This window comes from Narcine bancroftii, chromosome 11, assembly GCF_036971445.1.
Source record: "Narcine bancroftii isolate sNarBan1 chromosome 11, sNarBan1.hap1, whole genome shotgun sequence".
Taxonomy (NCBI): domain Eukaryota; kingdom Metazoa; phylum Chordata; class Chondrichthyes; order Torpediniformes; family Narcinidae; genus Narcine; species Narcine bancroftii.
Window position 1 is genome coordinate 14,834,614 of NC_091479.1, and position 27,281 is coordinate 14,861,894.

General features: G+C 44.9%; 1 protein-coding gene across 2 annotated transcripts in view; it reads left to right on the plus strand.

Moving 5' to 3' along the window:
- Positions 1-2,147: 2,147 nt before the first annotated feature.
- Positions 2,148-27,281, plus strand: part of LOC138745536 (dual oxidase 2-like) — a 109,130-nt gene continuing 83,996 nt past the window's right edge. Inside the window, exons 1-4 of one of the 2 annotated variants that reach the window (XM_069902672.1) lie at positions 2,148-2,300; positions 4,251-4,372; positions 25,235-25,312; positions 27,083-27,247. In XM_069902672.1, coding sequence (XP_069758773.1) covers positions 4,300-4,372; positions 25,235-25,312; positions 27,083-27,247 — 316 coding nt within the window. In that variant the 5' untranslated portion in view covers positions 2,148-2,300; positions 4,251-4,299. The remainder of the gene's footprint in view (positions 2,301-4,250; positions 4,373-25,234; positions 25,313-27,082; positions 27,248-27,281) is intronic. The other variant, XM_069902673.1, reaches the window with a different exon arrangement.

The following is a 27,281-nucleotide window of genomic DNA, read 5'->3' on the forward strand; positions in this document are numbered from 1 at the left end:
CCCTAAAATAGGGGTACATAAATCAAGATTAAGATGGGAAGTGGATTTAAATAGATAAATAGGTGAGAAATATTGGATACAACTATGTAGATATAATATGTCAAATTTTATTAATGTTATATATAGTTTGGTTCAATATTTTTTTTTGCATCCATTATACTTAACTCCTCAAAATTAAAGGAAAAATTGAACCCAATACTATCAGATTTATGTGGTCAAGAAGTTGGATCATTTCAGCATTCTACTTGGGAGTGTCCTCAAGTTAAACACTTCTGGTTGGAAGTTGGAATTTTTTTGAATGAATAACGGGGTGGGGGGGGGGGGGTTTAAGTTTCCACAGGATCGGATGCCATTTTTGTTGGGTAATATTATGACTGTAAGACCTCAATTAAAATGAACAATATATCAAATTGAATCTGCATGCATTACTTTAGCATTTTCATGGAAGTGTATGGTCATTACTTGGAAATCGGATATAGATTTAAGGATGGAGAGATGGCATGCAGAAGTTTGTAGCTGTATTCAACTTGAGAAGATTACTTATAATTTACAAAATAAAAACTAGATATTTTAGAAAATATGGTGCCCATATTTTAAAATTGTGGGAATGAATGTTTAATACACTCTCTGAAGAACCCATTCCTTGGTAACCTCCAGCATCATTACATGGTTAAAAACTCTATGTAAATAGGGTTTTTTTAAATATTTTCCCGTTTGTCTTTTTTTCTACTTCTGTTTCCTTTTTTTCTATTTTTCTATTTTTATAGGGTTGGGAGGGTGGAGATTTTGTACACCACATGAATAATTTTGAAGTTTTTTTATTGAAAGAAGTGTATTTACAGTTGCGGTTTAAAAAATATTTTTAAAAATCTTCACTGCAAAAGGGTTGGACTGCTGAAGTAAACAAGTCTTGCTGACAACGTACAGGGGCTTGGCGAGACCACTTTAGTGGTAACGTGCACCCGAGAACAATGTTCTTGGAGAGGGAATGCCAGCAGCTTGTTTACTGTTAGTGGAGTTTCCAGAACGAAGGGTCATCATCTTAGAAAAAAAGGGCCAGTCATTTAATCAACAACCTCGCACTCAAACGTCACCAAAACTAAGGAGTTGATTGTTGAAAGGAAAGCCAGAGATGTACAATCCAGCAATTATTGGGGGATCAGAGATGGAGAGGGTGAGTAAATTTAATTTCTTGGGAGTCACTATCTCAGGGGATCTTTCCTGGACCCAACACACCAATGGCATCATGAAGAAACCACGTCAGCACCTCTGCTTCCTCAGGAGTTTGTGGAGGTTTGGCATGACATCAGAAACCCTGGAAAATTTCCACGGATGTGTGGTGGAAAGTGGGCTGACCGGGTGCATCATGGTCTGGTATGGGGGACACACCAATATCCCTGAGTGTAAAGCCTTCCAAAAGGTAGTGAACACAGCCCAGAACATCACAGGCAAAACCCTTGCCACCAATGCGTACACCTACAGGGGGCGCTGCTGTCGGAGAGCAGCAGCGATTATCAAAAGCCTAGGCCACCCAGCATCCGCTACCGTCAGGAAAGTGATATCGGTGCCACGAGACTCACACCACTAGGTTCAGGAACAGCTGCTACGTCTCCACCATCAGACTCAATCCGAGACTCATTTCAGGACTCTTACTTTGCACTTTATTGATTTTCTTAATGTTCTGTTGCATTTGTTACCTATTTACTATTTTTGCTTACGTGTTTTACGTGGTGTACAGCTTATTTTTCTTGCACTACCAATTCTGCAGCGCCCGCAGGAAAAGGAGATCTCAGGCTTGTATGTGACGTGATGTACATACTCTGACAATAAATCTGAAATCTGAAAAATCCGAAATCTAAAGTACTTGGATCTGTTCAAAGCAAGAGCAACAAATTCCTTTTGCCCGAAAAGGGAATAAAGACACGACACACTTGGCAGCAACATGAAGACTGTCTCATTTCCTAGTGTGGGGTAAAATGACACAAGATCACAGCAAAATAGACATGCCATATTTTAAAATGTGTGTACAGTTTCAAAGGCATTAGAAATCCAGGGATGATTAATGCCGCCTCTAAGGTGTGTTCCTTCACAGTCACAATACACTTGGCAGAGAATTTATTTTATCTTACATTTCCTCCTCTGTTTCTTTAAAAGGTGTAGTCAAATCAGCTCCAACAGGATCTTGCTTTTTTTTTCCCCTCTCAATGCAGTTAAAAAGTGAGCTTTTCTATAAAAACACAAGGAATCTGCTTCTCCCTCGGTGAAGCTCTGCATGAGGATAAATATTACGTTTACTCAAGGTAGGCTTTTGTTCCATTTCTGACTGTCTTACATCTTTTCATTCCAGTCGCTGTAATAATTGTCAATAAAACAGTGAAGTGTAAATTCTAGTGCATGGAAATCAGTCGATAAAATCCAGTAAATAATTTCCATCTGATTCATTATTTTATTTCTTATTTATAAAATAACAGATCGAGATCCATGAACTACTTAGCAAGTATTTTCAAAACCTTAAAACACCTCCAAAGTGTCACAATCTTTTATTGGTTTTAATATATGCAAAATACATAGGTATTTTGGTCATAATATAGTCATAATAATAAATTAATATCAAGTAACAAATATCAAATAATAGTGAACAAGGTACATCTGAAACCATGTTATGAATTGGGGAAAAAAAGAAAAGAGAAAAATAAACCATATATTGCTAAACTAAGAATATAACCCCACCCTATGAGGGCTCCTGGTCAAGTTAATAATAAATATGAGGAGCAAAAAAAAAGACCAATAATCTACAAGTTTTGATAGTTCTTGAGAAAAGGTCCCCAAGGAGAAAGAAAGTTAAAGATTCATAGGACAACTAATTGTTTTTTTTCTCTAGAGCCAGACATGCTATCACATCCTACAACCATGGAGTATGAGGTGGGGGGGGGGGTTCTTTCCATTCTCAGCAAAAGGGCCCTTCTAGCAATGAGGGACGCGAAAGGCACTGCGTGGAATTGTCGGTGTTAAATCCATTGGCCCACCCACTCCAGAGATAACAAAAAAAGGGCTAGGAGTCAAGTAAAGAAGTGTTGATGAGGCTCCATGGGGCACTGGTGAGGCCTCATTTGGAGTAACTGTGCAGTTTTGGGCCCCCTATCTTCGAAAGAATGTGGAGAGGGATCAGAGGAGATTTACTAGGATGATTCCTGGAATGCAAGGGCTGACGTACAAGGAGTGTTTGGCAGCCCTTGGGTTGTATTCATTGGAGTTTAGGAGAATGAGAGTAGATCTCATAGAGGCATTTCGTATTTTGAAAGGTTTAGATAGGGCGGATGCGGGTAAGATGTTTCCCTTGGTGGGTGAATCAAGGACAAGGGGTCATAGTCTGAAAATTAGAGGTTATCCGTATAAAACAGAGATTTGGAAGAACTCCTTTAGCCAGAGGGACGTGGATCCGTGGAGCTCGCTGCCGCATACAGCAGTGGAGGCCAGATCACTGGGAGCATTTAAACAAGAAATAGACAAGTATCTCATTAGTGAGAGCATCGAGGGATATGGGGAAAAGGCCAGAAATTACACTAGAGTAGCTTAATGTAGATTTACGAAACAGACCCGATGGGCCTAATGTGATCTTGTGATCTTAATATCAAGACCTAATGATGAAGTGCAAAATTCCCCTTGCCAGAAATTAGAGAGAGGACATAACCAAAACCTTCCTCAGTTATGCATTTATCACAGATGTTAGGATTAAAATTTAAGTTTTCTGTTTTCAAGATGGGAACCTGAGAGCATTGTCTTTTTTTTTTATATGACTACAAGCTTATAATTCCTTCTATTCCTTGAATGCATTTTTCTCCCTTAACCAGTATCTGTCTTTTCAAGTTCAAGATTTGTTCTACTGCATTAAAATTGTACTGGTGCCAGCCTCGACTTAAAAGAGGATTAGCAACTCAGAACACAGACTCTCCCCACCGAATAAAAATAACGGCTGCGTGTGTGCGCATTGTAGTGACCGTCTCTCAGTTGCCATTTGTTAAGCTAGATCGGCAAAGAGGATAACGAGCAAGAGGAAAAATCCATCCCCTGCTGATAGATCCGATGAAAAATGTCATTAAATGACTTTTAAATGCCATGTACTTCTGCCCTACATTTATTTCGAAATACGACTGGTCGGTCAGAACGGAACTCGGGCATATGTCGGGAGTATCTGGTTGTAACCGTTAGAGCATTCTGTTTCATGTCTTTTTCTTTGCTATCATTAACAGACCAATTAGAAGAATCAATGTGGATGTAAATGCTCAAAGTTGGAAGATAATGTCGGCGAGCCATAATGTTAAAACGCTGGTTGTTTTCTGCACTCTAATTCTGTGTTGCCCTTCATTTATCTGTAAGTAGCACATCGCGCCTTTGAAATGAAACTTCTTGCAAAATTAAGAGTGTTGTTTATTAAGACCAGTTTTAACCACCACTTACGAGGAGAGGCTATTCAGCCCATCAAGTCTGTTCTGCTATTCAAATCATGTCTGATTCCCTTCAACCTCATTGGCCCGCCTTTTCCCCATAACTGACGCCCTTACTCATCAAGAACCTATCAACTTCCACTTGAAATCTACACAATGACTTGGTCTCCGTACAAATTCTACCACTCTCTGGCTGAAAAAAACCTCCTCTGAAGGGACATCCTTTTATTCTAAAGCTGTGCCCTCGGATCTTCGACTCGCCCGCGATTTTGGATGACCTTATAGAGGTTTATAAAATTTCCCCAGGAGAGCCTTCCTCTTCCATTTACTACAGAATTAAGGCTCAATTTAACATTTAAGAAAAATGTAGACAGGGACATAGATTGGAGGGGTATGGAGGGAGATCCACTGGGTGCAGGTCAGTGGGACTAGGCAGAATAATAATTGAGCAGAGACTAGAAGGGCCAAAGGGCCTATTTTCTGTGCTGTAATGTTCTATGGTTCAGAGGACTCTTCTGCACCTTTTCTATATCACAAGGTAAAATGGAATGTGGAAAGGAGATCATAATGTCAGAAAAACTGATAAAAATAATTTTATCTATTGTTACAACCTAGACCAGCAGCAATAGAAATTTACCAAGACAATGGTATCTTCAAAACATTAATTTTTATTAAAAACTATTAATAATACTGTAGCAGCCTGTGCATGGAGGTGCGGACCGGCCCACAAAATGGCCGACGAGCGTGGCGTCCATGCGGACCTGGGGATGACACCAGCCGTCATCCCAGGTAACCTCTCGTACAGCGGGAGGACAGCGAGCTGTGGCAAGAACACTGACCAATCCCAGTCCGGCGCTCCGATGACGCGATGCCCTGATGTCAGTGCCTGGGACCCATATGAACACGACGACCAGTGCAATAAACCAGTCTGGGCTTCAAGGCTTTGGTGTGCGTGACATACTTTTCCATGCTCACGTGGCATGAACGCTACATTGGTGACCCCAACAGGCCTAACCAGAAGATGACGGACCAGGCAGAGCCAGCGATCATCCACACAGTCTCTCATTCAAGCTCCCAACGTTTTGGGTGTCGCAGCCACAGGTGTGGATCGAGCAGGCCGAGGTTCAGTTCCAGCTTCGACATATCGTCGCCGATGACACCTGTTACTTCTATGATCTAAGCGCACTTGATCAAGACACCAGCAGCAAAGACCACACCGCCCATCTGAGACAACTGTGCACCCAGATGAGCGAATTTGGCTTAACTATTAACCCCGCAAAGTGGTAATTTGGCTTGGATATTATTGATTTCCTGGGGCACAGAATAAATAAACACGGGACAACATTCTTCCCCAAAAAGATCGAGGCAGTCCGGCACTTTAGCAAGCCATGAACAATAAAGGGCTACAGGAATTTGCCAGCAGGATAAATTTTTACCACAGGTTCACACTGCCAGGGGCCTGCATCATGTATCCCCTCTTCGCACTAATGGCGGGCATGTCAAAGGAGATTACCTGGGACAATGAGTCTTCAAGGGCGTTCCAGAATGCCAAAGATGCGTTGGTCAATGCCACCCTCCTGGTACACCCAAGAGCAAAGCACTTATTGTTCTGACACTGTGGTAGGAAGTGTTCTGGAACACCTCATTGAAGGCCAGTGGCACCTCTGCCCCTCAGAGCTCAAATAGAGCACCTTTGACCGAGAGCTATTGGAGCTGTACCTGGAGGTCAAACACTTTCATTACTTTTTGGAAGGTCGGCAATTCAAAGTCTTCACTGATCACAAGCCTTCCATAAGGTATCGGACCCGTGGTCAGCCTAGCAGAGACACTTGTCCTACAAGTTCAAATTTACCATAGACATGCAACACATTGTGGAGAAAAGCAATGTCACTTCCCGCGATTGAGTTGGTCCACGCCCTGTCCCAGGGAGTTGACAACACGACCCTGAGATCCCTACATTATAAGGCGTCTCCGTCGGTCCAGGTAACCTGACACACCTGTGCGACATCTCCACCAGCAATTCTCACCCCATTGTCCCGGCCACTTGGAGCTGCCAAGTTTTTGATGCCATACACAACCTGGCGCATCCGGCCACAGGAGCCACTGTCAAGATGGTGGCTAGCATGGCCTCTAGAAGCAGGTCAATCTGTGGGCCAAGACCTGCATGCACTGTCAGTCCTCAAAAGTACAGACTCACACAAAGAGGGTCACACAGACTTTTGAACCAGCGCGGTGCAGGTTCAGCCATGAACATGTTGATATAGTGGGGCTGCTACCAGTTTCCCATGTGGCGAGATACCTACTTACCATAGTTGACCACTCCACAAGGTGGCCTGAGGCGGTCTCGCTGGCTGATTCTACCACAGAAACCTGAGCCATGGCACTCATTGACACATGGGTGGCCAGATTCAGGACCTCAGAGACCTAACCACGGACAGGAGGGCACAATTTACTTCTGGGCTCTGGCTAATTTTCTTGGGACACAGGCCCACCACACATTGGCAGACCACTCTAGGGCCAATGGGTTGTTGGAAAGATTTCACAGGCACCTAAAGGCAGCCTTGATGGCCCGGCTCAAGGGTCTTAACTGGGTGGATGAACTGCCGTGCGTCATGCTGGGGACTCGCACTATGCCAAAGGAAGACTTCAGCGCCTCGGTGACAGAGATAGTCTACGGCACACCTTTAATCATTCGAGGGGAGTTACTGGCCCCCGACAAATGCCCGGAAGATTGCAGCCACCCTTGAGAACTCACAGCGAAAATTGGGGTCTCTGGTTCCGCCACAATTCCCACCACACATCCAGACCAAACACAACGTCCCCAGCGACTTAAAGACTTGCCAATATGTGTTTGTGCGAAGGGGCGTACACCAGCCGCCCCAACAACGACCCTATTTTATTGCTTAGCGGTTAGCACAATGGCTGTACAACACAGTGATTGGGACCAGACCTGGGTTTGAATCCCGCGCTGTCCCTAAGGAGTTTGTACGTTCTCCCCCGTGTCTGCGTGGGCTTTCTCCAGGGGCTCTGGTTTCCTCCCAACTTTCAAAAACGTACCGTGATGTAGGTTAAGGGGGTGTAAATTTGGCAGCACAGACTCGTAGGGCCGAATTGGCCTGTTACCATGCTGTTTGTCTAAATTCAAAAATTTTAAAAAATCATAGTTATCTCCCCTCCCCCAAGTTTACAGATAATATACTTAATACTTAATAAAGTCTCTTACTAGGCAGAGATCAGGAGACATTTTGTGAGAGTCACCCCAGCGGTGCTCGACATCAGACGGCTCATTTTCCTGGGCGCCGCCAATTTATTCAAATGCAACTTTATTCAAACAGCTGCTGCGGGCGGGAAAAGACCAGGGCTGAACGTTTGCTTCTGACTTCACCAAGGGGTTTGGAGAATGTTTACTTTTACAATTTTAAACTTTTATTTCAACTTTTGGTTGCTCTTATTTATCTATCTGTATTATCCATATTAGTTATCAATCGATTTATATATCTGCCTAGTTATTTATTTAATTCCTCGTTGGTTTTTTTTTGGCCAGTTGCTTGAATTGTGGATACCAGGGATTTTACTGTATTTAATTCCTCAGACATGATCAAATTAAAAGTCCTCCTCACGTTATTTTTGCGTGTGTGAGAATGGTCTACTCTCGCACGGCCACACAGTGGTACAGCTGGCAGAGCTGCTGCTTCACAGCTCCCGTGACCTGGGTTCACTCCTGACCTCCTGCAAGGACTGTGTGAAGCTTGAGCATTCTCTCCGTAACCTGCTTTCTTTGAGTTCCTCGCACAGTACAAAAGTCTGTTGTAAATTGCCCCCAGTGTGCAGAGGAGTGGTAGATTCTGGGGTGGTTGATGGGTATGTGGTGGGGGGGGGAGTTAGGGGGGAGAATAAGATGGGATAAGAACAAACAGGTGCTTGATAGTCAGTGCAGACTCAGCGAACAATAGAGCGTACTTCTCTGTTATGTGTCTGAATGAAAACTTCAAGGAGTAAAGCTCTTTGGGATTTATAATGGTCAGGCAATGCATTGTTCAAATGGAGAACTAGAAATCCCCATACCATTTTAGAGTTACTTCTCTGTGAGTGAGAGAGAGAGTTACTTCTCTGAGAGAGAGAGTGTGTGTGTGTGTTGTGTGGGTGTGTACACGCGTAGGTGCGTGCAAGTGTGCGCATGTGTGTGCATGTGCGCACGTGTGTCTGTGCGCATTCACACATGTGTGTGCGTTCATGTGTGCGAATATGTGCGTCCACGTGTTTCTGTGCCTGAGTGCATGCATATGTGTTTGTATGTGTGCATTTATTCCCTGAGTGCTGGATGTGAAATGTGGAACCATTAGGGCCAAGTGAATAAATTAAAAACACAAGAGACAACAAATTCTGGAATTTGGAGGAAAAGAGAAAGTGCTGGATGAAGTCAGGGAATCAGGCAGCAGTCTGTGAAAGCAAACATTGACTATCCCTTTGCCTCCTCAGATGCTGCCTGACCGACTGAGTCCCCCAGTTGTTCGTTATTTTGCTGAATGAATTTTTTTTCTTTCTGTGTTGAGTCAGTTTGTTTACATTTCTTTACATATAGGCCACCCTTTTTTGTACTGTTGATAAATGGTAATTCTGCTCTGATAATAAATCTGGACTTTGAACTTTGAATTAAATACCCAGAACCCAGAAGGAGAAAACCTTTACCATTTCTCTTATTTCACTGCATCCTTAGTTGAATACTTGGCAGAGATGAAGTTGGAAAATGGAACATTATCCATATTCTACCATTGTTTTAATGAAAGCAGTGCAGTAGAAACAGGGTTAATATCACTTTGTCTAAGTTCTCTTCTTTCAGTCTTGGAGCCTGTTAAAAGTGTTCCAGGGCAGATTTCAATTCAGGATTGGGGTGGGAGTATCGAATGTATTTATTTTTATGCACTCAAAATAGCAGTGGTGGAGAGTAACTCAACAAATGCTGTTTTGCAAGAAATGTCTTGACTCTGGGCAGCACTCGAAATGTACTTTGTCAATATAAAGTTTCCTGGCATTTTGAACTTGTCTTCCAGTTTTAATAACTTGTCCAGAATTACAAAGCAATATAGTTGAAACTGGGAAAGAAGTTAAAAGTCTTCAGTGAACATAACATTCATTCTGCCTGGAGACTTTCCTGGTAGAAATTCACCAGACTCAGAATATTTAAGAACAAAGCTAACAGCAGTATAATTTCAATAACTACAAAAACACGGTTTACTTCATTATTTTAGTCTGAGAAATGGTCCCTTTGAATTTTGTATGTACAGTATATAATTTGGTACTATTCTTTCCTTGGCTTTGCTTTGCGGACGAAGATTTATGGAGGGGTAAATGTCCACGTCAGCTGCAGGCTCGTTTGTGGCTGACAAGTCCGATGCGGGACAGGCAGACACGGTTGCAGCGGTTGCAGGGGAAAATTGGTGGTTGGGGTTGGGAGTTGGGTTTTTCCTCCTTTGTCTTTTGTCAGTGAGGTGGGTTCTGTGGCCTTCTTCAAAGGAGGTTGCTGCCCGCCGAACTGTGAGGCGCCAAGATGCACGGTTTGAGGCGATATCAGCTCACTGGCGGTGGTCAATGGGGCAGGCACCAAGAGATTTCTTTAGGCAGTCCTTGTACCTCTTCTTTGGTGCACCTCTGTCTCGGTGGCCAGTGGAGAGCTCGGCATATAACATGATCTTGGGAAGGCGATGGTCCTCCATTCTGGAGACGTGAGCTACCCAGCGCAGTTGGATCTTCAGCAGCGTGGATTCGATGCTGTTGGCCTCTGCCATCTCAAGTACTTTGATGTTAGGGATGAAGTCGCTCCAATGAATGTTGAGGATGGAGCGGAGACAATGCTGGTGGAAGCGTTCTAGGAGCCGTAGGTGATGCCGGTAGAGGACCCATGATTCGAAGCCGAACAGGAGTGTGGGTATGACAACGGCTCTGTATACGCTAATCTTCGGTACTATACACTGTAACTAACAAGACACCACTAAGTATTCAAACACATTACAGGGGTAAATCAATTCACATCGGTCTACACCCTTCTAAAAACAGACACAGAGACTCCCATGTGTTCTGACGGCTGACGTTTGATACAGGGATGTCCCAATTATTGATACACAGAACGTACAAACTCCTTACAGACAGCGCAGGATTCAAACTCAGGTCTTCATTACTGGCGCTCTAAAGGCATTGCGCTGACCGCTACGCAGGGCAGCACGGTTGGCATAGCAGTCAACCCAACGCCTTTACAGCGCCGGTGATTGGGACTGTGGTTTGAATCCCGCACTGCCTGTAAAGACTTTGTACGTTCTCCCCGTGCCTGTGTGGGTTTTCCCCGTGGGCTCCGGTTTCCTCCTGCCATTCAAAACGTGCCAGGGGTTGTAGGTCATTTAGGTGTAAATTGGGTGGCACAGGCTCGTGGGCCGAATTTTTTTTTAAATTTCGAACAAATCTGTTTATGGACATGTTTAATGTGTGATGGGACAAACTTAATTGAAAGTGTCTGAAACCTGGTTTGATGGTGGCCAATTAGCACAGCCCCACTCTATTACATGAGGTAGCCACTCTATGTGGGCCAGGAGCCTGTGCTCTGTAGACAGCAATGATGAAGGAATCGATAGTCATATACATGAATACAATGTGCAGATAGACCAAAATTCTTATCTAAGATCTACCAACTAAAACAGTATTACCACAATTTGCCAACATAGAAAAAGGGATAATAAATATCCAAATATTTGAAAACCCCTGTTATCTGGAATTCAAGTTACCGGCAAAAAAAAACTGCAGAAAATAAATAGGTAAAAAACAGGGAAGGTTGCATTAGTTCGCTAAGCACAGAATCTCAAGCAACCAGAAGAATATACTTATTCAGTATATACCAATCCCCATAGGTGCTAGATACCAAGGGTTTTACTGTATATACAGATAAATATTCATAGTTGCATCCAGTACCAAGACAAAAAAGGTGACACTTTAATGGGGAAAACGGATGGAGGTCCAAGAAACCGTTCTGTTTGTTACAAAGTTGTCCTTTTAATTTCGGATGGTGATATACATTATTTAAGTGGTGGAATTTGGTTAGTGTTGCATTTTCTAACATCATCAGAACAAAGCATATCAATGAATTAAAGCAATAAATTAATGTTAAGGTGCAGATGAATGAAAGAAGTGAAATGAACATTTACGAAAACGGGTTCTCATTGTATTAATGCCTCATATATCCACATAACTCTTGACTAATCATTAATGTCAGTTGTGCCTGAAGGCAAATAGTTACGGAATTTTTCATAAATATTGTGCCCAATTTGAAATAATAAAAGAGCTTATCATAAATCTGATGGCCTCAGCCATTTGTAGTCAATATGAATTCCACGCAAAGAAATAAATGATCCACACTGATAGTAAATCTTACTATACTTACATAAATGCACTTTTTTTTCACTGATGACAGATATTTAAATTTAGACATACAGCCCTTGCCACCCAATTACATCCAACTGACCCGCAACCCCCGGTACGTTTCAATTGGTTGGAGGAAACCGGAGCCTTCAGGGAAAACCCACGCAGACACGGGGAGAATGCACATACTCCTGACCGACAGCGAGGAATTCGAACCCTGGTCCCGTTCAGTAACAGTGTTGCACTAACCGCTAAGTCAACCGTGCTACCCTGGCAGAAAGGTGGATTGTATATGTGCTCTAAGCACTTAATTTTTTTTGGTACTTGTTCATGGAGTGTGGGTACAACTGGAGATTTGGGCGTTTATTGCCTGCCCCCTAATGTTCTCCAGAACGGAATGACTCACCAGGTCATTTCAGAGACCAGTTAAGAGAGTACCTACCCTCTGTGCTCTCCACATCTACTGTCTTTGCAACTTAAAACATGCTTCCCTTCTCACCTTAACTTTTATTGACCTCACATGTTTCTCTCCCCACAAATATTGGGGAGGAGGGATTAGTTAGAGACGCGGGAGTAATGACCTAAAGGGGAGGCTCGTTCGACAAATGTTGGAGCGAGGGAGGGGGGGAGAAGCAGATTCATCCATGAGCTTGAGGGAAGGCCGTTTACCCACCTCACCTCCCTTCTACTGCAGGCCAGTCAACAGGTGAAATGCTGCTAATGGGGGGGTGATAAATCCTGACCACATGATTTGGGGGGGGTGGGGGGGGAAGCAGATGCATAGTTCAGCCACCACCAGTCAGAGCGGAGTGCCTGCAATCCCTTAGGAGGGGGATACCCTGTGCCCGGTGCTCCCTCTCAGCACCACCTCTCCAGCAGGTGAAGCTGACAGGGTGCTCCCCATCGGGCTTGCCTTCCATTTCCTCCTCCGACCCTGCAGGACCAGCGACCTAAGGGGAGGCTCGTTAGACAAATGTCTGCAGGAATGACCAATTAACCCATAATTAAAAGCTTTATTAAAGGGCACTTCGAAATTCCTTAAAAATTAAAACTAAATATTATGTCGGTGAATTTGATGGTCAGTGACTTTTACGTCAATGAACTTGATAGGTGGTTAATTTTCTTGGGGTGAATTTGAAAGTCGGTGACTTCTCCTTCGGTGAATTTGATAGCCGATGAATTTTTTTCGGTGAATTTTCCGTCGGTGAATTTACTGGTAACCACTTCAGCTGGCAGCTCACTCCACATTCTTAACACTCTCTGTGTGAAGAAATTCTCCTGAATGATCCCCCCCGCCCCAAACTTTTCTCCTTTCACACTTAATGCACGTCCGCTGAATTCACGTCAGTGAAAAACCTTCTTAGTTTCCTTTATTTAGATTCAGGATGCTAGCTTCAGATTCAACTCTCTTACTCTCTACCTTGATGAAGAATTCCAAAATGCTTCAGGCTCCGTTTGCTGAGAGACCCCTGCACAACAAGGTTGATTATTATACCTAGTGAAAACACTAATGGAGGTACTCAGCTGGTCTTGCAGCATTCATAGAGGGTTTATTACCAATGTTTCGGGCCTGAGCCCTTCTCTTCAAGTAATAAACAGAAACAGGAAAGTTTAAGAATAAAGAGACTGAAGACTGTCTGGGAAAGAAGTCCAGACCAACATAAGGTATTATGATGAGATGAAAGGTGAGGATTGATTTTGAAAGGAGAGAGAAAGACCTGATGGTGAGGCCTCAGGGAGAAGAAGGGGAGGTTAACAGAAGTCAATGTTAATGCTATCTGGTTGGAGGGGGCCCCGATGGAAGATGAGGTACTGTTCCTCTGACTTGCAGGTGGTCTCAGTTTGGCCGTGCATGGACAGACATGTCAGCAAAGGAAAGGGATGGGGAATTGAAATGGGCGGTCACTGGGAGATCCACGTTACTGCAACGGACAGAGCCGAGGTACTCAACAAAGCAATCTCCCACTCTGCAGCCAGGCTTTCTGAGGTACGTGAGCCGCCAACTGGAGCACCAGATGCAGTAGATGACCCCTGCAGATTCACAAGTGAAATGTTCATCCAACATTTCTGTTTGCTCTTACGATAATGACGGCATCTGCAGACTTTCTTGTTACACCCCATGATTATTATTCCTTTCTTGTTGTACAAAATAAGTCAACCCTGCAATTGAGTCCTTAAAATATCATTCCAGAACTTCCTCCTCTACAGTATTATTGCTAATTTATTTCACCCAATCTATACCCACTTTTACACAGTTGGGCATTATACGCCTTTCGAGCACTGTGTGAAGGAATCACAAGGTGGGTCGGTTGGGGGGCTGTCTAAACTTAGCCGTCTTCAATCCACCTATGTAAATAGTCTCAGCAGTGAAGCATATTTGACTCATGGAGCAGGTTTTTTTCGGTTCTGAGTGAATGCGCAAACTGCCCTCCAAAGACAGGCCATGTCTATGGGATTACCGCAGAATTAAAGGGGATTTATATATATAGACTGAAAACACGTAATTAATTTGTAGCTTAATCCATTCATCTCTAATTTATTGTTAAGTGCTATCCCCTATGTTGTCACAACTATTTATGGTTCTACTATCACCCTTCACCTGCATTTACAGTTCCTTGGTTTTCTAGAGCTCCACTCATATTGATTCCACATCAGAGTTCTTGTTGCCGGGCAATGCTCATGCCCAGTGCCCTTATAGTCAGAGAAAAGAAAGAAAAAGAGGGATCCCTCCCCAGAGTCATTGAGTGGCCATGGATTTACATCCAGCGCTTCCTCAGCCTCCGTTGGCACATAACCTTCCGTCCAAATCGTCGGCAATCCGAGCTCCAGACGCAAACCTCCGACATGGCCCGGAAGCTCCAGCATCCTCTCCCATCTTGGTTCTGAGACCCGACACCCCTTCAGCCAGTCTCGAGCTAGTCTCTAGCAGCCCACAGCCACCTGTGGGTCCCTTGACCCCAGTCGCCAGCAGCCTGCGCTCTTTGCAGGTTCCGTGCCTCGAGCCACCTGTGTCTTCTTGCGCAGTGTGTGCACTAAGGACTAGAGATGTTTGTATTCACTTAGATTCAGAGCACTAAGGGAATGAGCATTTATTACAGCACCATGTACAAAAGGTTGGGTGAGACCTCCACCAAGATGGAAGAAAATTAAAATTAACCAGGAAACAGTTCAAAAAGGCTTCGCAATAATGTTTCCGGGACTGGGAGGCCTTGATTACAAGAAGAGGCTGGATGGGCAGGAACTTTTCTCCCTGGAGCATCAGAGGCTGAGGGAGGATCTAGAAATTTATAAAGGCGTGGATAAAGTAAACACTCATCATCTTGTTCCATTGGTTTTGGTCTCTAAAACTACAGGATAAAGATTTTAAGGTGAAAGAAGGATTTGGAATAGGCATCGGGGGTCTGGCTTGTAAAACCTGTTCCACCATGCTGTAAGAAGGAAATGGGAACAACAGTAGATGCAATTTGGGCATGTGAGAAAGTGAAAAAGTTTTGGGAAGATCTAAATCAGGTATTAAATAAAATCACAAAAAGCAACATTCCAAAAAATCCAGAGATCTTTCTTCTAAGTAATATAAGAAGTAAGGAATTAGCCCTCAAACTGGATGAGGCACAAAAAAGATTTATTATGATAACCTTAGCTGCAGCAAAAAAATGTATAATGTCAACCTGGAAATCGGAAGAGAACCTGAGAGTACCGCAATGGTACATAGAAATGAATAAATGTATTCCATTGGAAAAAATAACACATTATTTAAAAAATAAAGTCACATTATTTGAAAAAACTTGGGAACCGTACACGGAACATATCAGAGAGGGCTTGCCTCGGACCTCCACACCCTAAAATGATAAGAAGACAAAATGACTTGATCCAGTGTGTAAAAGGAGATGACACATTTTTCTTGTTTATTTTCATTGTGTGATGGTATCGTTTAATGGTTTTATTGTATATGTTTAACGTTTAATGAGTTTGGAGGGGGGGTGGGAAGGTAGTGGGAAAAAAGGGGAGAAAATGCCACTGTGTATATTTAAGAGGGAAATGCTTGCATGCATTTTGATTGATATGATTCACAGCGTGAAAAAAAAAACCTGTTCCACCATTCAGCACGATTGTGACTGATCTGAGTGTGGATTAATGACCCTTAATTCCACTACTATACAAAATAAAATATTGTGTCTTAAATGTATTTAATGAGGTAGTCTCTACTGCTCCCTTGAGCAGAGAATTCCATAAGATCACTACTCTCTGGGAGAAGTAGTTCCTCCTCACCTCTGTCTTAACTACTTCCATAGAACATTACAGCACAGAAGCAAGCCTCTTTGGCCCTTCTAGTCTGTGCCGAATCATTTTATTTTGCCAAGTCCCACTGACCTGCACTCAGTCCATGGCCCTCTATATCTCTTCCATCCATCTGCCAGTCCTCTGATCCCCTTGTTCTCACCTCACCTGTCAGTGGAAACAACTTTCCTGTTTGATCTACGAACATAGAACATTACAACAAAGTACAGGCCCTTTGGCCCACAATGTTGTTCTGACCCATATATACCTACCAAAAGAAAACAAAACCCTCCCTACCTTGTAACCCTCTATTTTTCTTTCATCCATGTGTTTGTCTAAGAGACTCTTCCAGCCTCCACCACTGCCAGCCCTGTCATTGCAGGCAGCCACAACTCTCTGTGTGGAAAAACTTACCCCTGATGTCTCCCCTAAACTTCCTTCCCTTCACTTTATATAAATGTCCTCTGGTGTTTGCTACTCCCATCGTGGGAAAAAAAAAGTGCTGACTGTCTACCTCATCGATGCTTCTCATAATCTTGTAGACCTCCATTGTCTTCTCTCACCCTTGCCTCATAAGACATATTTTCCAATCCAGGCATCATCCTGGTAAATCTCCTCTACACCCTCTCCATAGCTTCCACGTCTATCCTGTAATGAGGTGACCAGACCTGAATTCAGTATTCCAAACGTGGTCTCACCAGAGATTTATTCCGCTGCCACGTTACCTCAAGACCCCCGATTACTGAAGACCTGCATACCAAAGGCCTTCTTAACTGTCCTATCAACCTGCACGGCAACCTTAACATATCTATGGATGTGGACCCCATGGTTCCTCTGTTCCTCCATGATGTTAAGTATCCGACCATTAACCATGTGCTCTGCCTCCAGAATGCATCACCTCACACTTATCCAATTTGAACTCCATATTTTATTTTTCCACCCAACTCTGCATTCTGTTTATATCCTGTTGTAACCTATGACAATCTTCAACGCCACCCACAACCCCTCCAACCTTTGTATCATCTGCGAAACTACTGACCCCTCCCTCTACATCTTCATCCAGGTGTAGTGAACTGGGAGTCACTAGAAGCGTCCTGTACTGACAACTGGCTCGTCCCCTGGGGCCCCATGTATTACCCTGGTTTCCTGCCTAAACCCTGAACCCCTCTGAAGCCTGTTCTTGAACCCTACCTGTGGTGTAAGCTATTAAAAGCATTAGTTCTCCCTCCAGTTGCGTGTGAGCTTTTACACTAGGTCATTCATAAAAATCAAAAGGAGCAACGGTCCCAAAAAAGATCCCTGCGGAACTCCACTAGTCACTGACCTCCAGTATACGTGTAACTTGATGGGGTACTTATTTCATATTGTGGGTGATGAGTGAATGGAACGAGCTGCCAGGAGAGGGGAAAATTCTAACATTTAAAGACATTTGGACAGGTGTTTGGATAGGAAAGGTTAATAGGGATCTTTGGCTTGGCTTCGCGGACGAAGATTTATGGAGGGGGTAAAAAGTCCACGTCAGCTGCAGGCTCGTTTGTGGCTGACAAGTCCGATGCGGGACAGGCAGACACGATTGCAGCGGTTGCAAGGGAAAATTGGTTGGTTGGGGTTGGGTGTTGGGTTTTTCCTCCTTTGCCTTTTGTTCGTGAGGTGGGCTCTGCGGTCTTCTTCAAAGGAGGTTGCTGCCCGCCAAACTGTGAGGCGCCAAGATGCACGGTTTGAGGCGTTATCAGCCCACTGGCGGTGGTCAATGTGGCAGGCACCAAGAGATTTCTTTAGGCAGTCCTTGTACCTTTTCTTTGGTGCACCTCTGTCACGGTGGCCAGTGGAGAGCTCGCCATATAACAGGATCTTGGGAAGGCGATGGTCCTCCATTCTGGAGACGTGACCCATCCAGCGCAGCTGGATCTTCAGCAGCGTGGACTCGATGCTGTCGACCTCTGCCATCTCGAGTACTTCGACGTTAGGGGTGTAAGCGCTCCAATGGATGTTGAGGATGGAGCGGAGACAACGCTGGTGGAAGCGTTCTAGGAGCCGTAGGTGGTGCCGGTAGATGACCCATGATTCGGAGACGAACAGGAGTGTGGGTATGACAACGGCTCTGTATACGCTTATCTTTGTGAGGTTTTTCAGTTGGTTGTTTTTCCAGACTCTTTTGTGTAGTCTTCCAAAGGCGCTATTTGCCTTGGCGAGTCTGTTGTCTATCTCATTGTCGATCCTTGCATCTGATGAAATGGTGCAGCCGAGATAGGTAAACTGGTTGACCGTTTTGAGTTTTGTGTGCCCGATGGAGATGTGGGGGGGCTGGTAGTCATGGTGGGGAGCTGGCTGATGGAGGACCTCGATTTTCTTCAGGCTGACTTCCAGGCCAAACATTTTGGCAGTTTCCGCAAAGCAGGACGTCAAGCGCTGAAGAGCTGGCTCTGAATGGGCAACTAAAGCGGCATCATCTGCAAAGAGTAGTTCACGGACAAGTTTCTCTTGTGTCTTGGTGTGAGCTTGCAGGCGCCTCAGATTGAAGAGACTGCCATCCGTGCGGTACCGGATGTAAACAGCGTCTTCATTGTTGGGGTCTTTCATGGCTTGGTTCAGCATCATGCTGAAGAAGATTGAAAAGAGGGTTGGTGCGAGAACACAGCCTTGCTTCACGCCATTGTTAATGGAGAAGGGTTCAGAGAGCTCATTGCTGTATCTGACCCGACCTTGTTGGTTTTCGTGCAGTTGGATAATCATGTTGAGGAACTTTGGGGGACATCCGATGCGCTCTAGTATTTGCCAAAGCCCTTTCCTGCTCACGGTGTCGAAGGCTTTGGTGAGGTCAACAAAGGTGATGTAGAGTCCTTTGTTTTGTTCTCTGCACTTTTCTTGGAGCTGTCTGAGGACAAAGACCATGTCAGTAGTTCCTCTGTTTGCGCGAAAGCCGCACTGTGATTCTGGGAGAATATTCTCGGCGACACTAGGTATTATTCTATTTAGTAGAATCCTAGCAAAGATTTTGCCTGCAATGGAGAGCAACGTGATTCCCCTGTAGTTTGAGCAGTCTGATTTCTCGCCTTTGTTTTTGTACAGGGTGATGATGGTGGCATCACGAAGATCCTGAGGCAGTTTACCTTGGTCCCAACAAAGCTTGAAAAACTCATGCAGTTTGGCATGCAGAGTTTTGCCGCCAGCCTTCCAGACTTCTGGGGGGATTCCATCCATACCTGCTGCTTTGCCACTTTTCAGTTGTTCGATTGCCTTATATGTCTCATCCAGGGTGGGAACCTCATCCAGCTCTAGCCTTAGGGGCTGTTGAGGGAGCTGGAGCAGGGCGGAATCTTGGACTGAGCGGTTGGCACTGAAAAGAGATTGGAAGTGTTCTGACCATCGGTTGAGGATGGAGATCTTGTCGCTGAGGAGGACTTTGCCGTCTGAGCTGCGCAGCGGGCTTTGGACTTGGGGTGAGGGGCCGTACACAGCCTTTAGAGCCTCGTAGAAACCCCTGAAGTCGCCAATGTCCGCGCTGAGCTGTGTTCGTTTGGCGAGGCTAGTCCACCACTCATTTTGGATCTCCCGGAATTTGCGCTGAAGATGGCTGCATGCGCGACGGAAGGCTTGTTTCTTCTCTGGACAGGACGGCTTTGTAAGGTGAGCCTGGTGGGCAGCTCGCTTCTTTGCCAGCAGCTCCTGGATTTCCTGGCTGTTTTCGTCAAACCAGTCCTTGTTTTTCCTGGAGGAGAAGCCCAGTACCTCTTCAGTGGATTGCAGTATGGTAGTCTTCAACTGATCCCAGAGGGTTTCAGGGGACGGGTCCGTGAGGCGGGTTGCAACGTCGAGCTTTGCTTTGAGGTTTGCCTGGAAGTTTCCTCTCGCTTCGTCTGACTGCAGGTTTCCAACATTGAACCTCTTTCTGGGGCCTTTATTGTTCCTGGGCTTTGGCTTGAAGTGAAGGTTGAGCTTGCAGCGAACCAGCCGGTGGTCAGTGTGGCATTCCGCGCTAGGCATGACCCTGGTGTGGAGCACATCTTGTTTGTCACTTTCTCGCACCAGGATGTAGTCCAGGAGGTGCCAGTGTTTGGATCGGGGATGCATCCAGGTGGTCTTAAGGCTGTCCCTCTGCTGAAAAAGGGTGTTTGTAATGACAAGCCGCTGTTCTGCGCAGAGCTCCAACAGGAGGCGCCCATTGTCGTTGCACTTGCCGACGCCATGCTTGCCCAGGATTCCTGGCCAGGTTTCTGAGTCTTTGCCGACACGAGCGTTGAAGTCGCCCAGGATGACAACCTTGTCGGCTGTAGGGGTGCGTTGGATGAGGTTGCGCAGGTCGGTGTAGAACTTGTCCTTTTCTGCTGGTTCCGCCTGGAGGGTTGGAGCATAGACACTGATGAGGGTGATGTGACGCTTGTTTTGAAGGGGGAGTCGCATGGACATGATTCGGTCCGAGAGGCCTGTCGGAAGGTTTTCGAGTTTGGAGGCAATGAAGCTCTTGACCATGAAGCCTACACCAGATAGGCGTCGTTCATCCGAAGGCTTGCCAGACCAGTAGAGTGTGTAGCCCGCGCCGCGTTCTTGGAGGCTGCCTACATCTGCCAGGCGGACTTCACTGAGAGCGGCTATGTCGATGTCAAGTCTGAGGAGTTCATGTGCAATGAGGGCAGACCGACGTTCAGGTCGGTGGCTGTCAGCCTTGTCTAGCATGGTTCTGATGTTCCAGCATGCTAGCTTGAGTTTGTGAGCATCTTTTGAGGGGGAGGACGTGGAGGGGGAGGACGTGGAGGGGGAGGTCGTGGAGGGGGAGGACGTGGAGGGGGAGGACGTGGAGGGGGAGGACGTGGAGGGGGAGGACGTGGACCTGTCCTCGGGCCTGCGCAAAGGAGCTTTTAGGTGGAGTGCAGTGCGCGCAGTACTGGCCCCACCCTTTACACCCATGGTTCGTGTGCCGTGGCCAAGCAAGCTGGGACGTGGCAGCGAGGTCCTTGGGTCGTAGGTTTTATATCGGAGTGGCCTTCTCCTATGCAGGTTTCTTACCCGGGCTGGAGGGGCCTGCCTCCCCTCCTAGGTCGGTCCATACTGCCCGGACCGGGGCCGAGGCCGCCGCAGTTCACCCTGTGCCTGGATTGGGGCCGCCGCCTCCCACTCTCTGCCCGGATCGGGGCCTTCGCCTGCCCCACTCGACCGAGGCCGGGGCCGCCGTCTCCCCCTTGTTCCTGCCCGGATCGGGGCCGCCGCCGTCTACCCTTCGCCCGGACCGGGGCCGCTGCTGCTCTCCCTGTGCCCCGGTCCGGGCAGGGAGTGGGAGGCGGCGGCCCCAGTCCGGGCACAGGGAGAGCAGCAGCGGCCCCGGCCCCGGTCCGGGCGAAGGGTAGACGGCGGCGGCCCCGATCCGGGCAGGAACAAGGGGGAGACGGCGGCCCCGGCCTCAGTCGTGTGAGGCAGGCGGAGGCCCCGGTCCGGGCAGGGAGTGGGAGGCGGCGGCCCCAGTCCAGGCACAGGTTAATAGGGATATATATAAAATATATAACAATTACAGCACGGAAACAGGCCATTAGGCCCTTCTAGTCCGCACCGAACCAAACACCCCTCTCTAGTCCCACCTACCTGCACAATGACCATAACCCTCCACCTTCTTCTCATCCATATACCTGTCCATCTTTTTCTTAAATAATAAAATTGACTCTGCCGCCACTATTTCTCCCGGAAGATCATTCCACACCGCTACCACTCTCTGAGTAAAGAAGTTCCCCCTCATGTTACCTCTAAACCTCTGCCCCTTAACTCATGTCCTCATGTTTCAATCTCTCCTACTCTTAACGGAAATAGTCTATCCACATCCTCTCTGTCTATCCCTTTCATAATCTTAAATACCTCTATCAAATCCCCTCTCAACCTTCTACGCTCCAAAGAATAAAGACCTAATCTGCCCAATCTCTCCCTGTACTCTAGATGCTTAAACCCAGGTAACATTCTGGTAAACCTTCTCTACCCTCTCTCCACTCTGTTTATATCCTTCCTCGATGGCCAAATGTAGGCAAAAGGTGAGCAGAGACAGGTCAGGCCAAAGGCTCTGTCGCCTGCTGTTTTGTGACAACTGACTCCTATGTGGAGCCTGGTTCCTGAAGTGTGGCAGCGGTGAACCACATACCACATGTTTGTTGATTCACCAGAAAACCAAACATTTAATGTAACTGCAAATAGGCATGACCACAACACAGTCCACACATTGTATTGGCTGTTCAAACATTTCTTTATACATCCTTGCAATTATGCCTCTTTGAAATATCCTATCAATCACTCAACTCTAATTGCATTCAAAATTCTAACCGCGCATTTTGCATAAAGGTTCGTCTCTCCATACCCCTCGACTCTTTTACCTGATATCTATGCCTTCTGATTAATGGGCTTCAACCCATGGAAACAAATTCTTTCTGTCTTCCACAAGGGAGGATAAGGACAGCAGATGCAATGGGAAGGTCACCACCTACAGCTTCCCATCCAGCATGTAACCTTCCAAGCACATTGCCATTGTTGCTGAGTCTAAATACTGGTGCGCCATAAAACAGCATCATGAGCCCACCTTCAGTGGAGGGGGTAGAGCAGCTTCACCACACCCTTAGAAAATGGCAATGATTGCTGGATTAATTGTCGTGCACTTCTTTAGATTTGATTTAAGTTAACAGAACGACGAAAGGAACTGCTCCACCCTAACCAAAAATCTCATATTCACAAAATAATATTTATTTGTATATAGGAATACTTGTCCTGCAGATGTATTGTTTGTCTGTATGGGTGTTATGTCTGGTTGTGTGTCTATGGACCGGAGAACGCTGTTTCGTCACGTTGTACTTGTGCAATTAGATGACAACAAACTTGACGAGTTTTTCCGGCACGAACCTCCTGCGATATCAGTGATTGTCTTTGTCAGGTACACCAAGAATAACAATAACAGCACGCACACAGAGACACCACCAGATGTATATTCCTTTCCGCTAGCACATCCTCATTTGCCGCTGCGGTGATACGTACTCAGCAGTGCGAGTACAAGGTCACCGGGATGACCCCTGGTGCCCTAGTGGTGTAATTACATATCACCACAGCCGCTGGGTCTAATTCTTGGAACTCCCGTCAATCATGCCTTCAACACGTTGAGTGCAGCGATTCACCTTCACAAAGGAATGACGGATGATTAACAATTCCTAGATGCTCCAAGTGGTGGTCCAGATCTCAGATAATGAATAACAAAACGATTGTTATTGCCTCGTTCAATTCCGGGTAACCATGAAATCATATTTTATTGATCGGTGTAGCTTATATTTGAAGTGAGAGTTTTTTTCAACAGCTATCAGGAACTTGAACCTCCTGTACCATAAACAATAAAGTGGCATGGTTAGCATAGCAGTTACCGCAACGCTATTGCAGCGCTGGTGACACGGGTTCAAATCTGGCGCTGTCTGTAAAGAGGTTGCATATTCCCACCGTCACATGCATAGGTTTCCTCCAGGAGCTCCAGTTTCCTCCCACCTTTCAAAACTTACCTGGGATTGTAGGTTAATTGGGGTATTTGGGTGGAACAGGCTGGTGGGTTGGAAGAGCCTGTTAGCGTGCTATATGTCTAAATTTAAATCTAAAATTTACCTCCAAAGACCTGCTACTAAAAAAAAATCACTTTTTTTTTGCACTAGCTGAAAGTATGAATATTATTATTTACCTGTCCTTTTCGATTTACGATTTCTTTTTCTGTGTCGTGGTATATTGTGGTCATTTTAATATATACTATTGTTGTTGGTAGGAACACAATGGTGGAGAAACTCAGTAGGTCGAACAGCATACTTTATATATATATATCAAAAGTAAAGATACATAACCAACGTTTCAGGCTTGAGCCTTTAATTAATGGCAATGTATAGTTTAATGATCATTAGTTTAGGGTTGCCATTACTGTGCCAGTGACCCAGGTTTGAATCCAGCGGTGTCCAAAAGGAGTTTGCACTTCCCATGACCGTGTAGGTTTCCTCCCATCCTCCTAAAGCCCACTGGGTTTGTAGGTTAATCGGTGTATTTGATTGGAACGGGTTCATGGGCCAGAAGGGCCTATTACCATGCTGTATCTTGACATTTAAAATTTAAAAATTGACAGTAAAATGTTTGTATTCTATAGTTATTTAGTTAAGTATAAATTTGAATGTGACTGAATAATTCAGTTATTTGGACACATTTATGCACCTCTTTAATCTGGCAACACTGGGACCTGGCCATTGCCTAAAATGCTGTAAAGCCTAAACCGGGAACCCCTGATGTGAACCACATCATTTTCCCTCAACCTTCAGCACCATTATTCTCTCAATGTGGCAATTCCAAAACCAAAAACATGAACGTTATATTTTATAGAAAAAAAAGGGAAAAAAAAAGGAAACCCCCCCTCCCCCTTCAGCCAGCTCTCCTAAGGAGAGTCATAAAGAAAGAAAAAATATAGTAAGGAAAAATTAAACAGACATATTAAAATCTAATCAACATAAATCAAAATGTAAATATTCTGAATATAACAACCGCTTACTAATAAAAGAGCTATAGTTATCACACGAAACATATGTAATTATTTTAATTTTTTTATAGTAATGTTGTAAGATGGTTATAATATGAACGTTTGCCCTGTGACGCTGCTGCAAAACCCTGAATTTCATGCCTTGTTCATGACAATAAATTCTGATTCGGATTCTGAACGTATCAAAGGTAGAATAAAGCTTAAAACAAGAATAAACTGGATAGATACATGGATAGGTGGAATCTGGAGGGTTATGGAATGGGTGCAGGTCAGTGCGGCTAGAGGAAAAATGTTTTGGGACAGACTAGAAGGGCTGAATGGCCTGTTTTCTGTGCTGTAGTTTTTTATGATTTCTATGGAAATATTACTGTGGGGCAGCAAGGTAGGCATAGCAGTTAAGTGCAATGTCATTACAGAACCAGCGATTGGGACCAGGGTTCGAGTCCCACGCTGTCTGTAAGAAGTTTGTACTAATGGCGGCAGATTCAAATGTGCCGGACCATGGGAGATGCAGGGCCAGAGAGTGCCAGACAAGAGAGGTACAATCTGTATTGGAAAGGATCTTTTCAATGTTGTCCATATTTTTGTTTAGATGCTGTTCTGAACTGGGAGATACAGCGGTATGATGGATGGTACAACAATCTGGCCTATCACAGTAGGGGTACAGTAGGTAAGTGGCTCCCAATGACTACAACATGCAACCAAGGCATCTTACAACATGTCAAAAGTAAAGATGACTGTCTGAATTAATGCATCATTAACCAATGTTGTCGCTTGCATCTGGAAATATTCCTGATCGCACTAAATAGAATTTTGTGCACGTACAGTAAAACCCCTGGTATCCAGTACCTACAGGGATTGGTAGATGCTGGATAAGTTTACCGGTTGCTTGAGACTCACTCTTACAATGCCTAACCAATACACCTGCATTAAGAATAAACAAGACAAAATACTAAACAGTGCTTACACTAACAAACTTTACTTGCATGAATATTTAAGCCTTAAAGAATTTTACTTTGCTTTCAGTCACATTCTTTGAAAACATTTAACTGTCACTGCATCTGCAGGTTCCTCCCCCTCCACAGAGCCGCCCAGAAGCCAAACTGTAATATTATAGATAATTAACCATCCCACCCCCAAGTTTACAGATAAAGCCTTACTAATATAGTTAATAATATGTATTTTTATTTAAATGTATATTTTTGACGGTTGGTTGAATTTAGGGTTTTACTGTACATGGGCTGAATTGTCTCTTCATGTGCTTTTATAAGAACCAATGTTTACACATTTCATTGATTCAGAATTAAACAAATTCAGTCTGTCACATTTTGAGTAAGATCTAACCTCTGCACCAGTGGTTTTCAAACTTTGTCTTTCCACTCATATACCACCTTAAGTAATTCTCATTGCCATAGTTGCTCGGTGATTAGTAATCGCTTAAGGTGGAATGTTGAAAAAAAGGTCTAGACCCAATTGTTGCTGAAATATTTTGCTTGAGAAAAATTGTCATTGGCCCATTTCCTTTGGAGTTAGGAAACCATGCACATAACGAGTCAATAAGGGACGATTAAAACGGTGGTTTTAAAACATTTTCTTTCACTCGCATACCACTTTAAGTAGTCCCGTACTAATCATAGAGCATCTACGGCATAGGGAATTACTTAAGGTGGTACATGAGTGGAAAGAAAACATTTGAAAACCACTGGTGGATACTAAAGAGAAAGAATAAACCTAAATGAGTGAGAGCTTAATCTTTAAGCCTTTCCCAAATTTGTTAATCAGCTGAGTGCTGCGGGCCATGCCTGCAATTACGTCCTAGATCACATCTGGAAGCCCCCACCATTCATCGTAGTCTGCAAAGAAGGAAATCAGTGCAGGAATCAACCACCAAGCCTTTCAAGGCCCCTGGGCATCCAGTACAATCATAGCTGATCCACCCCAGGCTTCGACTCCTCTTCTGTTCCAGATAGCCCTCAGCTCTCTGATCTTTCGCAGGCTAACTTTCCTCCTCGATCATCCTCCCCAATGATCTCGCCTCCCAAAACTCTCTGAGGCAGAATATTGCAGAGATTCACTGCGGGAGGCACAATTAGAGTATAAATTAGCTCAGTGTTATTACAGCACCAGTGACCCGGGTTCGAACCTGGTGCTGTCTCTATGGAGTTTGCACGTTCTTCCCATGTCTGCCTGGGTTCCCTCGGCTGCTCCGGTTATCTCCTACCCTTCAAAACGTACAGGAGGTCTTGGTTAATTGGGTGTATTTAGATGGCGCTGGAAGAGCCTGTTACCACACTGCATTGTTGAACTCCCTGAAGCCATTTTGATTTGGTTTGATTACATTAAATCTTCTCAAAGTGGTCACCATCATGTTTGTTGAAGTATAAAGTTTAATGTTGATTTTCAAAATAAAAGCACACATTCTTGCTGCATTTCATTTCAGACTCCCCCTTTGTGCGCCTGTTGCCTGCTCGGTATGCCGATGGAGTTTACCAGGTTTTACTAGAGCCAGAGTTACCAAATCCCCGCAAAATCAGTAATGTGGCGATGAAAGGAAAGTCGGGGATATCATGTTCCAAGAACCGAAACGTCCTCTTTGTCTACTTTGGTAAGCTGGCTTGGACTCTCCAGGACTTTCTTAG